The sequence below is a fragment of the Salmo salar genome, chromosome 20 (assembly GCF_965601325.2).
Source record: "Salmo salar chromosome 20, fSalSal1, whole genome shotgun sequence".
In the NCBI taxonomy this organism is placed as follows: domain Eukaryota; kingdom Metazoa; phylum Chordata; class Actinopteri; order Salmoniformes; family Salmonidae; genus Salmo; species Salmo salar.
The window spans coordinates 20,493,759-20,507,481 of record NC_138310.1 but is presented as its reverse complement, the minus strand read 5'-3'; the positions used below and the strand labels follow the sequence as shown (position 1 = coordinate 20,507,481).

At 43.0% G+C, this 13,723-nt stretch overlaps 1 protein-coding gene across 1 annotated transcript in view; it reads right to left on the bottom strand.

Moving 5' to 3' along the window:
- Positions 1-396: 396 nt before the first annotated feature.
- LOC106579924 (rasGAP-activating-like protein 1) overlaps positions 397-13,723 on the bottom strand; it is a 61,508-nt gene continuing 48,181 nt past the window's right edge. Inside the window, exons 10-21 of the mRNA XM_014160328.3 lie at positions 13,289-13,442; positions 11,288-11,352; positions 10,942-11,054; positions 9,394-9,586; positions 9,095-9,232; positions 7,998-8,142; positions 6,922-7,097; positions 5,847-5,984; positions 5,519-5,654; positions 5,186-5,306; positions 3,225-3,292; positions 397-3,075 (exon numbers count right to left, since the gene is read on the bottom strand). Coding sequence (XP_014015803.3) covers positions 2,927-3,075; positions 3,225-3,292; positions 5,186-5,306; positions 5,519-5,654; positions 5,847-5,984; positions 6,922-7,097; positions 7,998-8,142; positions 9,095-9,232; positions 9,394-9,586; positions 10,942-11,054; positions 11,288-11,352; positions 13,289-13,442 — 1,596 coding nt within the window. The 3' untranslated portion in view covers positions 397-2,926. The remainder of the gene's footprint in view (positions 3,076-3,224; positions 3,293-5,185; positions 5,307-5,518; positions 5,655-5,846; positions 5,985-6,921; positions 7,098-7,997; positions 8,143-9,094; positions 9,233-9,393; positions 9,587-10,941; positions 11,055-11,287; positions 11,353-13,288; positions 13,443-13,723) is intronic.

Genomic DNA, 13,723 nt, shown 5'->3' with positions numbered 1-13,723 from the left:
ATGAAGGGAAACTGACTTTGTACTTTTCGGGCCACTTTCAATGACTCATATTTCACATGATTTACTTGGTCTGAATCCTGGGAGATTTGATGTCTGTGTTCACAGAGCTTAGAGTAAGAATCAGATGGGAAAAGTCTCACTCTGGTGGGTTTGTGTGATATGACCTGAATTGGGATTCAGTAAATACACTGAAGTAACCCTCCCTTATCTTGATAAGTAACACAGGACGGATCCTTTGTGACCACACAATCAGGGGCTGCAGTTAACCCTAGTGGGAATTGGGACCTACTGAAAGAGCTGGAGGAGGTGTCCCCAGACCCTCCAACACCTGTTACAAAAAACACTTGACTGATTATAAGTCCATTGTGTGCATAAACACAGATTCAAACTAAACAGTAGAAGTAATATTCCATTTTATTGAATATTTCCAATACAGTTCACAGTAATATAGCTGATGTTACCACTCATCTGTAACCACCCACTTTGTACATGCAGTAACTTTGTGTAAGCACTAAAATTTAAGCTCATTTTCAAAATTGCAGCTCTCTTTCAGCAAATACCAAGTCAATGAGCAACAATCAATATTTGTCAAGATTTGAAATTGAGGGCATGCTTGGTGAATTTTTGTGGAATACAACAGTGGTCTAAAATAAGCTTCCAAAGATGGCAAGCCATAGTAAATACAATTTGGAATGTAGAGAGTACAATTTACAAAACAGATTACAATAATAGGTCAAAAATCTATCTGGATAACAGTTAAAGATAATTTGATAACAGTGAAATTGTAATATTCCAATAAGTTTGGCTTTTCACTCTTGATCGACAAGTCTGATCGAAATAAAACATTCTTCCTTGTTACTAATTAAATAAACTATTACCAAAATAAAGACAACACACAGTTTGACATCTGAAACATCTCCCACATCTCCACAGAAAAGCATTTCAAATGGCACACACCATTCGACGCAACTCAACTCACACACTTGGAGTCTGACTTGTCATCTCTCTGAGCTTAGCTCGAAACAAGCAACCTGAATTTGGTCAAAACTGTGGAGGAAAAACAAATGTATACAAAATATAAGGTACAGCATATGAAATGTCATGTAGTGTACATCAATGCTGAAATGGCTAAGAAAGGATATGCTCATACTTACGAGTCAACATCATAAGCTCTCCACAGAGAGCCCAACTGAAGTAGAACAGAAATGATCTACATAATATGTCCAATTTTCATTAAATGCATGACAGCTACTCAGTGGTGGAAAAAGTACCCAACTGTCATACTTGAGTAAAGGTAAAGATACTTTAATAGAAAATGACTCAAGTAAAAGTAAAAGTCACCCAGTAAAATTCTACTCGAGTAAAAGTAAAACATTATTTGGTTTAAAATATACTTAAGTATCGAAAGTAAAAGTATAAATCATTTCTAATTCCTTATATTAAGCAAACCAGACGGCTCTATTTTCTTTCTTTTTTTAAATTGTTCAGAAAGCCAGGGGCACACTCCAAACACTCAGACATCATTTACAAACCAAGCATGTGAGTTTAGTGAGTCCGCCAGATCAGAGGCAATAGGGATGACCAGGGATGTTCTGTTGATAAGTGTGTGAATTTGACTATATTCCTGTCCTGCTAAGCATTCAAAATGTAACGAGTAATTTTGGGTGTCAAAGAAAATGTATGGAGTAAAAAGTACATTATTTTCTTAAGAGATGTAGTGAAGTGAAAGTAAAAGTAGTCAAAAATATAAATAGTAAAGTAAAGTACAGATACCTCAAAAAAACTAATTAAGTAGTACTTTAAAGTATTGTTACTTAAGAACTTTCCACCACTGCAGTTACTGTATGACACTTCACTCAAAATCAGCTGTCTTAAATTACAAGCACCTGAGAAGAAGCGCAAACACTGGATTGACTGGATAAGATTGTCAGTAGTACTGCTACAAAGACACGTTAACCAATTAACTAATCAACTGTGAACCCTATACTGTATATGTAAAATATGTATTATATCAAAGCCACATCTTTGTGTTTGAGTTACTCCACATACATGCACAGAGCAACAGTACCAAACACAAGCTTCACTAAATATTCATCGCAGGTGTCCATGGCAACAGCGAAAACAATATCCTAATAGCAAACACGTGACTGTTCAGGCAATTATGGCGTGTGTGCCGTTGTATTAATAACATTTACTTAGGCATCTCACAGCGCAATGTCCTCAGTGATATGAACACCAAATCTCACTGCTACATTGTGGCGGTTCTCAATTGAAATATATACAATTAGAGAGTAAAAAACATCAATAAAAGCAATATCAAAATAGCATACATTCAGGTGAATTCAGCTAAAACTAGAGTAGATTGCATAATCGTCCTCCTTCAAGGTATGATAATATTGAATATAAAATAATTTTCTTCACATTTCACAAACGCTAGATGCAGGGCATGCATTACATTATAGCCATGCAATAACGCAGTACCACCGAATGACACACTATGTCCAACCCCTCCTTCAGCTCTGATCCACATAACAGTTTGTGTCCTGCTCAATCGACAAGAGCCCAAGCTTTGTGAGAGTAGCAGAAGTTAATATGTGGCAGCCAATCTGCATGCAAGACCTGTAGCAATCAGTTATGTCACTAGATTGCCCCTCTGCCACAGCTGAAAACCTGTGTATGATGTCAAACGTCCATGGAAAAGAACGTAGCAGAGTGGGCTTCGCTTCCTCTACATTCTGTCTTTTGAAGAAGTGATCTGGATGAGAAGAAAGTTCCTCTTGATATCACATGTAACAGACAATATGACAGGGAGAAGGGAGACGCTGCCTTCCTTCTGCGATCACTTAGCTTTCCTACACAGTTGTGCCTGATGCAGGAAGCTGCTCTCCCCCTCAGGCCCGGGCTCATGCTGCTGGGAAGGCCCCGTCTAGGGGGTCAGGATGAGGCTGCCTCCCTCCTCTCTTTCCCTCTGCTGGAAGGTGGCATGGGCTTGCTCCAGATCCAGAACCACCCCCAGCAGCCGAGCCGCTGCAGTCTGCCTGTGCTTCAGGAGCTGCCCGCTACTGTCTGCTCCATCTGGGGGAGAGATAGATTTAAAGCAGGAGAATGCTTTACATTACAGTATTAAATTATAGTACAAGGGTCTAGTGAACCAACCTCTGAGGGCTAAGGTGTTACAACTGTTTAAACTGCATATTAAAAAGGCACTGTTTTGACAGTCTCACCAGACAGCAGCCCAGAGTTCAGTCTCTTCTCTTCCTCTGGGGTTGTCTCAGCCTCCAAATACTGCTTCCTGTAACCACACAGCACAGGGCACGGCACAGTGCACAGCATGGCACACTCGCATTAACACACTGATCAACATGTTGAACAATGTTTAGATAGTGTGTAACAGAGTTTGTGAGAGAGGCTAAGAGTTGTGAGAGAGGATGGCCTTATATTTCATTGATACCATGGTACTACTATGGTACTTTCCCTTATACCATGGTATAGTCTGAATCATAGACATTTACCATGGTTTTAGCCTTGAAGTATGATGGTACTACCATGGTACTGCCATGCACCTAAATAATACCATGGTATAGATGTGGATCATAGAAATACCATGGTTTTAACCTGTATTATACATTCTAACCATGGTAACGCACAATTATGATAAATGGTTCCAAAAATCATATGGCACCATCTTTATTAATTGTGCGTTACCATGGTACAATGGGAGTATAATGCATTAAATAAATAAACACGCTCTCACTCTATATTGGCTCTAGCCTGCTTACATTTGACATTTTTGCAGACGCTCTTATCCAGAGCGACTTACAGGAGCAATACCTTGCTCAAGGGCACATCGACCAATTTTTCACCTAGTCTGCTTTGAGATTCAAACCAGCAACCTTTTGGTTACTGACCCAACACTCTTAACCGCTACGCTATCTGCTGTCCCATGGTCAGCGAGTCAGTTTCATGAGAGAGCCAATTGAAAACTAAAGAGAGAAACACCAGATAAATGATTTGAAACCTTATCTTCACGGTGAGCGAGTCATAAAGTACAGGATATGAAAGACCAAGTTAACTGGAGTTGAATTAATCCATAAAAGTCCTTTAGCATAGAAGCTGACATCGGCTAACATTAGCGCCAGTCAAGCTAGCCTGCCGTAGTCATGGCGACAGAGGACTCCAATGTTACATTTAACTTGCTGTTGTTAGTGGTATGTTGAGAATGACATGATGAAAATGTATTTATGAAGTAAGATGATAATCTATACCTTTTTACAAATAGTTTTTTAGTATGTTGGCTATTTACAATTGTATTTAGAGTAGTTGAATGAGTCAGTTGAATGAGAGAGAGACAACTGAAAACTGTATTGAAGAGCGCCAGATAAACTAGCTAATTATTTTAAACCTTATCGTCAAGGTGTCAGACTCCATTCTTCTCACGAAACCCTATCCAGGTCCCAAGTTTTAAGAGGGTACACTACACTACTAGACCATGTGTCTGTATCACAGCCGGCCGTGATTGGGAGTCCCATAGGGCGGCGCACAATTGGCCCAGCGTTGCCCGGGTTTGGCCGGAGTAGGCCGTCATTGTAAATAAGAATTTGTTCTTAACTAACTTGCCTAGTTAAATAAAGGTGAAATAAAATAAGAAAATGTGTGTTGTGGTTTTTCACTATGAGCTAAAGGGATTTAAGAGGGTACACTAGGCCTACACTTTGCCATTGCAGAGTTAGAAGTCAATGTCACTTTACCCGAAAAATGGTGGGACACACACCATCATGATAATACATTGTAAACAACTACCATACTTTCATGTTTCACTACATGCTGCAAGTACAAAACCATGGTATTTTTTTCATTGTACTACCATGGCACTTTACATTTCAATACCATGGTACTATCATGTTTTTTTTGGAAACAACTATGGCAGGAAAATACCATAGTATTTGCACCAGTACCATGGTATTTACCTGCCATGGTAGTGACCAAGTGTGAGAGAGGCTGAGCATATCAATCTACATTTATGTGTTCCTGGGTTACAGGCTATTAATAATGAATATGAGTAGAGAGTAGTCCTACTGTTGCAATGTAGACCCCTTGTGACAAGCAAATTATCCTGCACATTGTCTGTTGGAGGAGGTTTATCATAGCCTCTAAATGTCCTAATATCAAAGTGTATGCCACTGACCTGAGCTTGTCTCTTCCCTGAAGAAGCTGTTTGTAGATGGTCTGAGTCTCTGCGTCTGGATCCAGTGGGTCACTCCAGTCGCCCAGAGTCACTGCAGAGTGACTGCGACTGCAACCTAAAGCTGAACAAGAGAAAGGGGCCATACAGTGTATTCCCATTCCTTTCTGTCTGTGAGTTACTTCATCTGAGGGAGCAAACGGCTATGGGCTGGTGTAAGAGCAGTATACATCAACGTCAGGTAAAAAGATCATTATGAAGAGTTTAAAAAAACACTAAGATGTTAAGTGTGTGGCACTTGAACAAAGCTTCCATTATGGTCAATGTTATAATTACTAGTGCGGTTGGCCTGTAGGCAGCATGTCCACTTCCCACTGCGGTACGCCCCCGGATGGAAGGAGGGCAGCATGCGCTCATTGTAGATACTGGCCTTCCTGATGGCTGACAGCCACTGGTTCAACTCATTCACATTCTGCAGACAGACAGACAGACAGACTCTACCTTTTATATTGTCTCTGATAGAGCCCACCATTTTGTAGTGGGGAGGCTGCACTCAAACATCACAGTGATGCAAAGAAAGTACCACATTGTCAACCCAGTCAAGGGTCAATCGTAATAGTGTGGTCAGTAATACTGTGGTCAGTGACTGGGGGTCTGTCAGTACCTTGCACTGGATATAGATGGTGTGCATCTGTCCATCGTTGTCCTGGGCGACGACCTGCATCACATGCTGCTGTTGGAAGGCATTCTCATCCACTCTCTCCACAACACACACACACTGGATGGGGATGGAGGAGCGCACCTGCAGGATACGCACATAACACAGTATGAGCATCCAAACACAGGTCCATGTGGCACTCCTGTATTATTATTATTATGCAATTCAAGATGTGTAACCATTTAGCAAAGAAAGAGGACTGAGAAGAGAAAAGAGTGGTGGAGAGAAGGAAAAAAGCAGAGAAAGTGAGAGAGAGCAGGACAGAAGAAACCCGGCAGAACGGCTGCTTTAATGTGTAAATCAGCTGCTTCCATGGGGAGCCTGCCTCACTCAGGCTAGAGCACGGTGGGAGGGGCGAGGCGGAGAGGGGGTATTGTCCACAGTCTGATTTGCAATGTTGTTATGAATATCCACGGCCTTCAATTAACCTAGCCTTTATTCGAGCCACACAAAGGAAGGAGCCCGCTCAAAGAGAACAGCCTTTTACTGGCCTGACTCTCTTCCCCACATCTCTCTCACTCTCTCTTTTGCTCTCTATCTATCACTGTTTCTCCCCGCCCCCCTCTCTCTTTGTCCCCCTTCTTCCTCCTACCCCCTCCTTTCTCTCTCTTTTTCTCTCTCTCTCTCTCTCTCTCATCCCCACTCTTGTCCTGTGCTGGCTAAGCGAATGAGAGAAGTTCATTATCAAAAGGCTGGGCATCACATGACAATAGCCTCCCCACTAACGATGTTCTCATACAGAGCCAAACACAAATAAATAAGGCAGAGGGATGATTAAAATGTTTTTTTATGAGGCAGAATGACGATCAAACACCCTTTGAAGGGTACAGGAGCCAATTCATCACCAGAGGAAACATTGTTACCTTGTTATAATGAATGAGTCACTTTCAGAGGACTTTGATCCTTAAAGTTTTCTTGTCCGGCTTTCTCTGACGTAACAGAGTGGAGGAATTACCATCAGAGGTGTTATCAAAGCTGGTCATGAATAGGTTTCTGTACAGACTGTATGTTGGGATCAGACCTGCCAGGGGTCCAGAGTCTTGGCGTAGGACAGGGTCTCACTGCTCAGCCAGAAGTATCGCTTCTTGAAGGCAAAGCGGGACAGGAGCTGGGGGCCCTCGGCCTTGTGCTTCTGGAGATAGCCCTCCTTCACTGTCACTGAGGGCAGGAACACAGCCCTCTGGGGCACCTCAGACACTGCAGAGAGAGAGGATGGGGGGGTGGAGAGAGGGAGTAGGAGAAACAGTGACAATAAGTGGAAGGAGGATGAGGTAGGATGGGAGAAAGGAAGAGAGAGAAATAAGACAGGTGATATGGGGAGCACGCAAACAAAAATTATACTTTTATCAATGTGGACACAAGGTGGAGCTGCAGCAGTATTGTTATACATATTGTTGAATTACAGTACAGCACCACAGGAGGTTGGTGGCACCTTAATTGGGGAGAACAGGCTCGTGGTAATGACTGGAGCGGAATGGTATCAATTACATCAAACACATGGTTTCCAGGTATGTGATGCCATTCCATTTGCTCCGTTCCGGCCATTATTATGAGCCATTGTCCTGTTAGCATTAAATGTCAAAGTGGCCTTTGAGGGAGAGCCCAGTGGCTGAGATGACACATGGAGATTGGAACGTGATATTTCAGAGGGATAAGACGGATCACAACAACAGAGTCGCTGACACGTAACCACAAAAAAAAGGGACATGCTATCTAATCTGTGTGGTGTGTAGGGGTGGCGAGGGCTGCACAGTCCAACGCCCAGCCCACCCCGCTCCCTTGTTACCCCAGTATCAGCTCCCAGCGGCCCATTAATATTTCACCAGTGGGTCTATTCTTACTATTGATATCAGTAATAAACGGCCTTGCCACACCGGCACCTGGTGGGTTAGCCTGCCAGGACAGGAGCCCAGCCAAATTCTGATGTTCCCCTCCAGTGGCTCTACCTTATCTCTACGGTAACCTGCTTGCTCTTCATCAGGCTACTGATGCATTACTACTAGGGTCCAGATGTTCCCTTAGTCAGGTGACGTAGTGACAAAAGACTCCTGACCCTATGCATTACTGAATAAACAGTGTCCTGCTGGTGCTTCTTACCACTATCTTGGTCTATGTCGATGAGCTTGTCCAGGAAGTCTTTAACAGAGGCCACGCTGCAAAGGATGATGGGATGCAGGGGCTCCATCCACAGCTCCTTGCCGTGGCCCAGCTGCAAGCCCAGGTTCCCCACACTCTGCACTGCCTGGAGCACACAGAGAAACAGCCATGTTCATCCATCACTATCTCATGTAACTACAACCATCAATCAATTGAACAAGGAGTATCATTATCAATTCTGCTATTAAATGAAAAGCACAGTATGATCAGGTGCTGCTTGTGCTTTAAGTAACAGAGTATCTCTCTCTCTCACGCACGCACACGCACACGCACACACACACACACACACACACACACACACACACACACACACACACACACACACACACACACACACACACACACACACACACACACACACACACACACACACACACACACACACACACACACACCTGGCCAAGGGAGCAGAGGAAGCCCCTCTCCACCCCTCTCCGAAGCTCTGCTTTGAACCACAGCCTGGCCGCACACAGAGGTAAAAATAGAAAATGTTCTGTAGAGGACCCATAGCAACAGGACTTCAGCACCACGGACAGCAACTCTATCCTCGACAACTGTTTTACCAACACGATCTCATAGTTTCCCTTCGTAATTAAACGTATTATGGATGAACTTCTATTTTTGACACATTAATTCTGCATGGTTACAGGGTTAATTCAGCGTGGTTACAGGATTAAAACAGAATCAATTCAATTGTTGACAGTTAAGGCATTAATGCTGAGGGGTTAAGGTTATGGGAATGGTTTGGGGTTGGCTTAAAATAAAAAAACGACTCGCTGTAACCATCAAGTATTATCAACCATTGTCATGGCTTGCTAGAGCATTGTGAATTGCAGTGGTGCAGTGGTCTGAGCATCACAAGTTCGCGCCCAGCGCTGACCAATCGTTTTTCTTTTTCTGTGTATATCGACGTTCTCAGGACCTTTTCAGATGTCAAAAATCGAAGTCTATTTCTAGTGATCAAGCTGGTTTTACTGTGTGGCACTATTTGGGAATGTGTGTGCATGCATGTGTGTTTGCGTGCAAGGGCACAGTACCTTGGCCAGCAATAACAGTGTCCTGCTGGTGCGTGTATCTGCATGCTGGTCCCTCAAGTGGAATAGCTTGGGTGTGAGGATAGCAGGGGCAAAGAAACGCAGAAAGAAGAATCCGCTGATGGCCAGATACTTCACATCCTGTGGGGAGAAGGTGAGTAGGGAAGGAGTACAAGAGATATGAATAAAGAAAAACACTGACACCATCCCAGTGTCTATTCTGTATCCAGCATTGAAAAAACACCTTCATCTCGGTGACCTTTGTAGGTGCATTTGACCATTGACCTATTGGTGAGACCGACCTCGTTCTCTGGCTCAGGGAACTGCTCCTCCACCCTCTTGTGCAGCTGTTTAAAGGCCACCCTCATGACAGGTGGACACTGGGTAACTGACCCAACGATGGACTCTACGATGCTGGACAGATAGCCCTGTAGCATCTCCACACTGCTCTCCCTCACCTCAGTCTCAGACGTCGCACCTTTAAATGAGATACGCCTCCAGAGAGAAAGAGAGTGGTCAGTGTTACATTGAAATGAAATGTATACTGCCAAATCAATGATGCTGTGAAACGCAAGGGTCTGTCGAACCGTTACTGTGATCTTTGCTTTGCACAAAAAGCATTGTCACTAATTGGGAAGTCTGTGCACAGGGCAAATCAATAGAACATCAAGACATTCCATGAATCAATAGATGCCTCAGTGTTGTGATGTCTGTGGAGACATGAGCACAAATGTGGACAGATAGCATAGTGTTACAGTACATAGTAGGTTAAGTCTGAGGATATTTAGGATCAGTCTGTGTAAATATCAGGTCTGGTCTGAGCTGTGGGAATGATAGATACTGGAGATGCGTGAGTATTAGAGATAGGCATAGTCCCAGTCGGTATTCACATAAAAATAAGGAATTCCCCTCGACCACTTCCACAAATTGGGGAAAACCAACATTATTTCCTATTGACCTCCATTGTAAAAGAGGCAACTTCGTCGTCGATTTTTGTTATACAGAAATAACAAAACATGCTGAAAAGCTGCTGTGTCGTTCAATGTACACGCAGCCAGGTCTAAAATCCTAACCTACGATTCGTAATGTTCCCACGTAGGGAAATAGAGCCTGCGAGAGGAACCCTCTGGCTTCCGCCCTCTGGCTTCAGCCCTCAGACTGTTCAGTGTGGGAGAGTGGGAAATGTGGGGATGCAGTGTCCAAGAAGGCTAAACGTAAAACATTTCATCACAGGTAAGACATTTAACTTGTTTATTACAGTCTGTTTGTAACTCCACTTACTACTTGGAGCTGTAAAGTTTGTTTGTTTGTGTTGTTGGTCTTGGCTAGCTTAATGTTCCATTCGCTAGCTAGCACTCACTCACTCACTCAAGTGGCTGCTAGCATCGTCATGAAAAGGGGCATGAGTGAAGCACTACAATATTACATTTTTCTAAGTAGTGAGAACGCTAGGGAGCAGGCAATGTTGAAAAGTAATCTTTACACATGTTGTACTTTTCTTAAATGTAGTTTTGTAATTGACTAAAACAAGCAGGCAACAAGAAAATTGCGTTTGAAAAAGATCAAGGTTTTGCTGTGAGTCAATGGGGTAACCTAGGTAACCACAGGTTTTTTCCCCCACAGGCGGGCAGGGTCGCGATGTTCTATCTAATACCGACTGGGCCTATCTTAGGGGGTTCTCTCTGGTTGCCAGGCAACAACCTTCCCCCATTTTTACATTCCCTTTTCATATCTTGATGTTGTCGTCTCTAGTCAACTGTGAAGATGTTATGTGCTGTTATCCAGGAAACTATTACATCTCATAAACCATTTTTTACATCTGTATTTCTACACCAGTATTTCCTCTTTACCTGGTTTTGTTCAGGTCAATTTTACATGGGTCCAGCTCAATATACTTCTTCTCCTCAAAGATGCGGTTAATGATGGGCTTCAGGACCTCATGAAGGTACAGCATCCCCACAGCCTGCCAGTGCACAATACCTCACATTTACAAAGCATACATTCAAGGCTATTTTATATTTATCCGACTAACACCAATTATTCAGAATAATAGTGGTTCTTAGATTTAAGTCTTTGGCATGTATATACTGTGGGACAGGTGTGAGCATAGTGTGACTGCCAAGAGTGAATCCAGCTAACATGTTGGATTGAGCATGCCTAGACAACATGATGAGAATATACTGGAGTTCCACTCACCTTCATGAACTGCTCCATGGCTTTAGAAGCTAGAGAGTTGGACCGGAACAGAGTGTTTGGATCCGCTGTCAGAACGATACATGAAAAGGAAGAGGAATGTAAATAAAAAAATGTAACATAGGACAGGCTTATACACTTCAGGGACATCATATTCCTAAACCACTGTGTATGGGGCTAAGAGGAGTCATGAACCAGATATTGATCTTGGTCTACGAGGGTCACCCAAATATTAGCGCTACTCTAATTTCAGTATTCAAAGATGACTGTTTTTGGCCCTCTTTGCTACACAGTTACCTTTATCCTTGGAGGGAGGAAACATTGATGTAGTCATGGTGATATGACCTGTTGCCAGGCAAAGTGTTTTAGTCGTATACCTAAAGGTCATTTGTGAGAGGAGATAGGGAGGAGCTGCCTGCACTTTCATGACATAAAGGATATTTAGAAGTTTGGGTCCACCACACAACTTCTAAGGTATTTTTTTTCTCATTTGTCCTTGTGCCCTGCTTTAATGTCTTGCTGCTCCCCAACATCTATTTTGATCTCCCTTTCAGATCGTGTGGAGTTGCTATGGAAACTTGGGCACTTTGTTTGTTATCACAAGCCACACTAACAGAAAGAGAAGAAAACACGCAGAGCACAACAAAACTCCTTATGACTTAGCCTGGAGACGCGGGTGGAGACAGAAATATAATTAATGAACACGCAGAACTTGTGAAACGACTTAAGGGTGGATAATTGTCGGAGGTCTGATTAATATAGTGCTGGCAGGCGTGCACCGCCCGCCCACACAGCCCGACCGTGGCTGCTGCTACGATTAGAGAAAGAGCGTCAAATCAGAGTTAAATACCAACAACGCTTAGAGCCTCTGTGGGATACGCAGGAACAAGAGCAGGTGAGCAGCTGGGCTCTTATTCAATCTGCCTAGCACACATACAGTACCAGTCAAAAGTTTTTCTTTATTTTTTTTACTATTTTCTACATTGTAGAATAATAGTGAAGACATCAAAATGATGAAATAACACATATGGAATCATGTTGTAACCAAAATGGACATTAGACTGGTGGAAATCTGTCCTTTGATTGATGAGTCCAAATTTTTGATTTTTGGTTCCAACCGCCGTGTCATTGTGAGATGCAGAGTTGGTGAACGGATGATCTCCGCATGTGTGGTTCCCACCATGAAGCATAGAGGAGGAGATGTGATGGTGTGGGGATGTTTTGTTGGTGACACTGTCTGTGATTTATTTAGAATTCAAGGCACACTTAACCAGCATGGCTACCACAGCATCCCATCTGGTTTGCGCTTAGTGGGACTCTCATTTGTTTTTCAACAGGACAATGACCCAACACACCTCCAGGCTGTGTAAGGGCAATTTGACCAAGAAGGAGAGTGATGAAGTGCTGCATCAGATTATCTGCCCTCCACAATCACCCAACCTCAACCCAATTGAGATGGTTTGGGATGAGTTGGACCGCAGAGTGAAGGAAAAGCAGCCAACAAGTGCTCAGCATATGTGGGAACTCCTTCAAGACGGTTGGAAAAGCATTCCAGGTGAAGCTGTTTGAGAGCATGCCAAAAGTGTGTAAAGCTATCATCAAGGCAAAGGGTGGCTACTTTGAAGAATCTAAAATCTAAAATATACTTTGATTTGTAAATAGAAAAATGGGATACTACATGATTCCATATGTTATTTCATAGTTTTGATGTCTACACTGTTATTGTACAATGTAGAAAATAGTAAAAATAAAGAAAACCCTTTGAATGAGTAGGTGCGTGCAAACCTTTGACTTGTACTGTACACTCAAAGCTCCTTCCCACACTGTACACTACCTTAACCTACACACTCCCTGGTTGTTCACAGCTTCACAGGGATTTGTTTCCCTACATCCAAGAGATTCAGTGGTCATATAACCATGTTTCTTACAAGAGCATAAAAAAAAGCTCACAAATATGACTTTCCTATCCAATGTTAAATTCCCAAGCCAGCCAGTGTCTCTTACAAGTGTGGTTGACCTCACGGGTGCTGAGGTAGTCCAGAAAGGGCACCACAAGGCCCTGGCCCAGGTAGATCTTGACCAGGGTCATCGCCACGTCCTGCCGGCTCTCAACCGTGGTCACCTCCTCCAGCATGGTCAGAGGGCTGCTGTCCTCCACCTGGGATGGATCATAGGTTGGAGATAGTCAGGGTCTATTAGCCAAGTGTTCATATATGAGAGGAAGCTGACTTTGTGTCTGTCAGCCATGGAGCACATTATGCTCTCTATATAACCCTGTTGTGGAAGGATGTGGCATATTCTAATAAATCTAATGAAGGAAATGCATTCTTATAGAAAGGAATCACGCATCATGGCATCTTCATATGGCATGAAAATGGAATTCATTTGTAGCTGAATAAATCATAACAATATCAGTGGCAGTCAGTACCGTTTATGTCA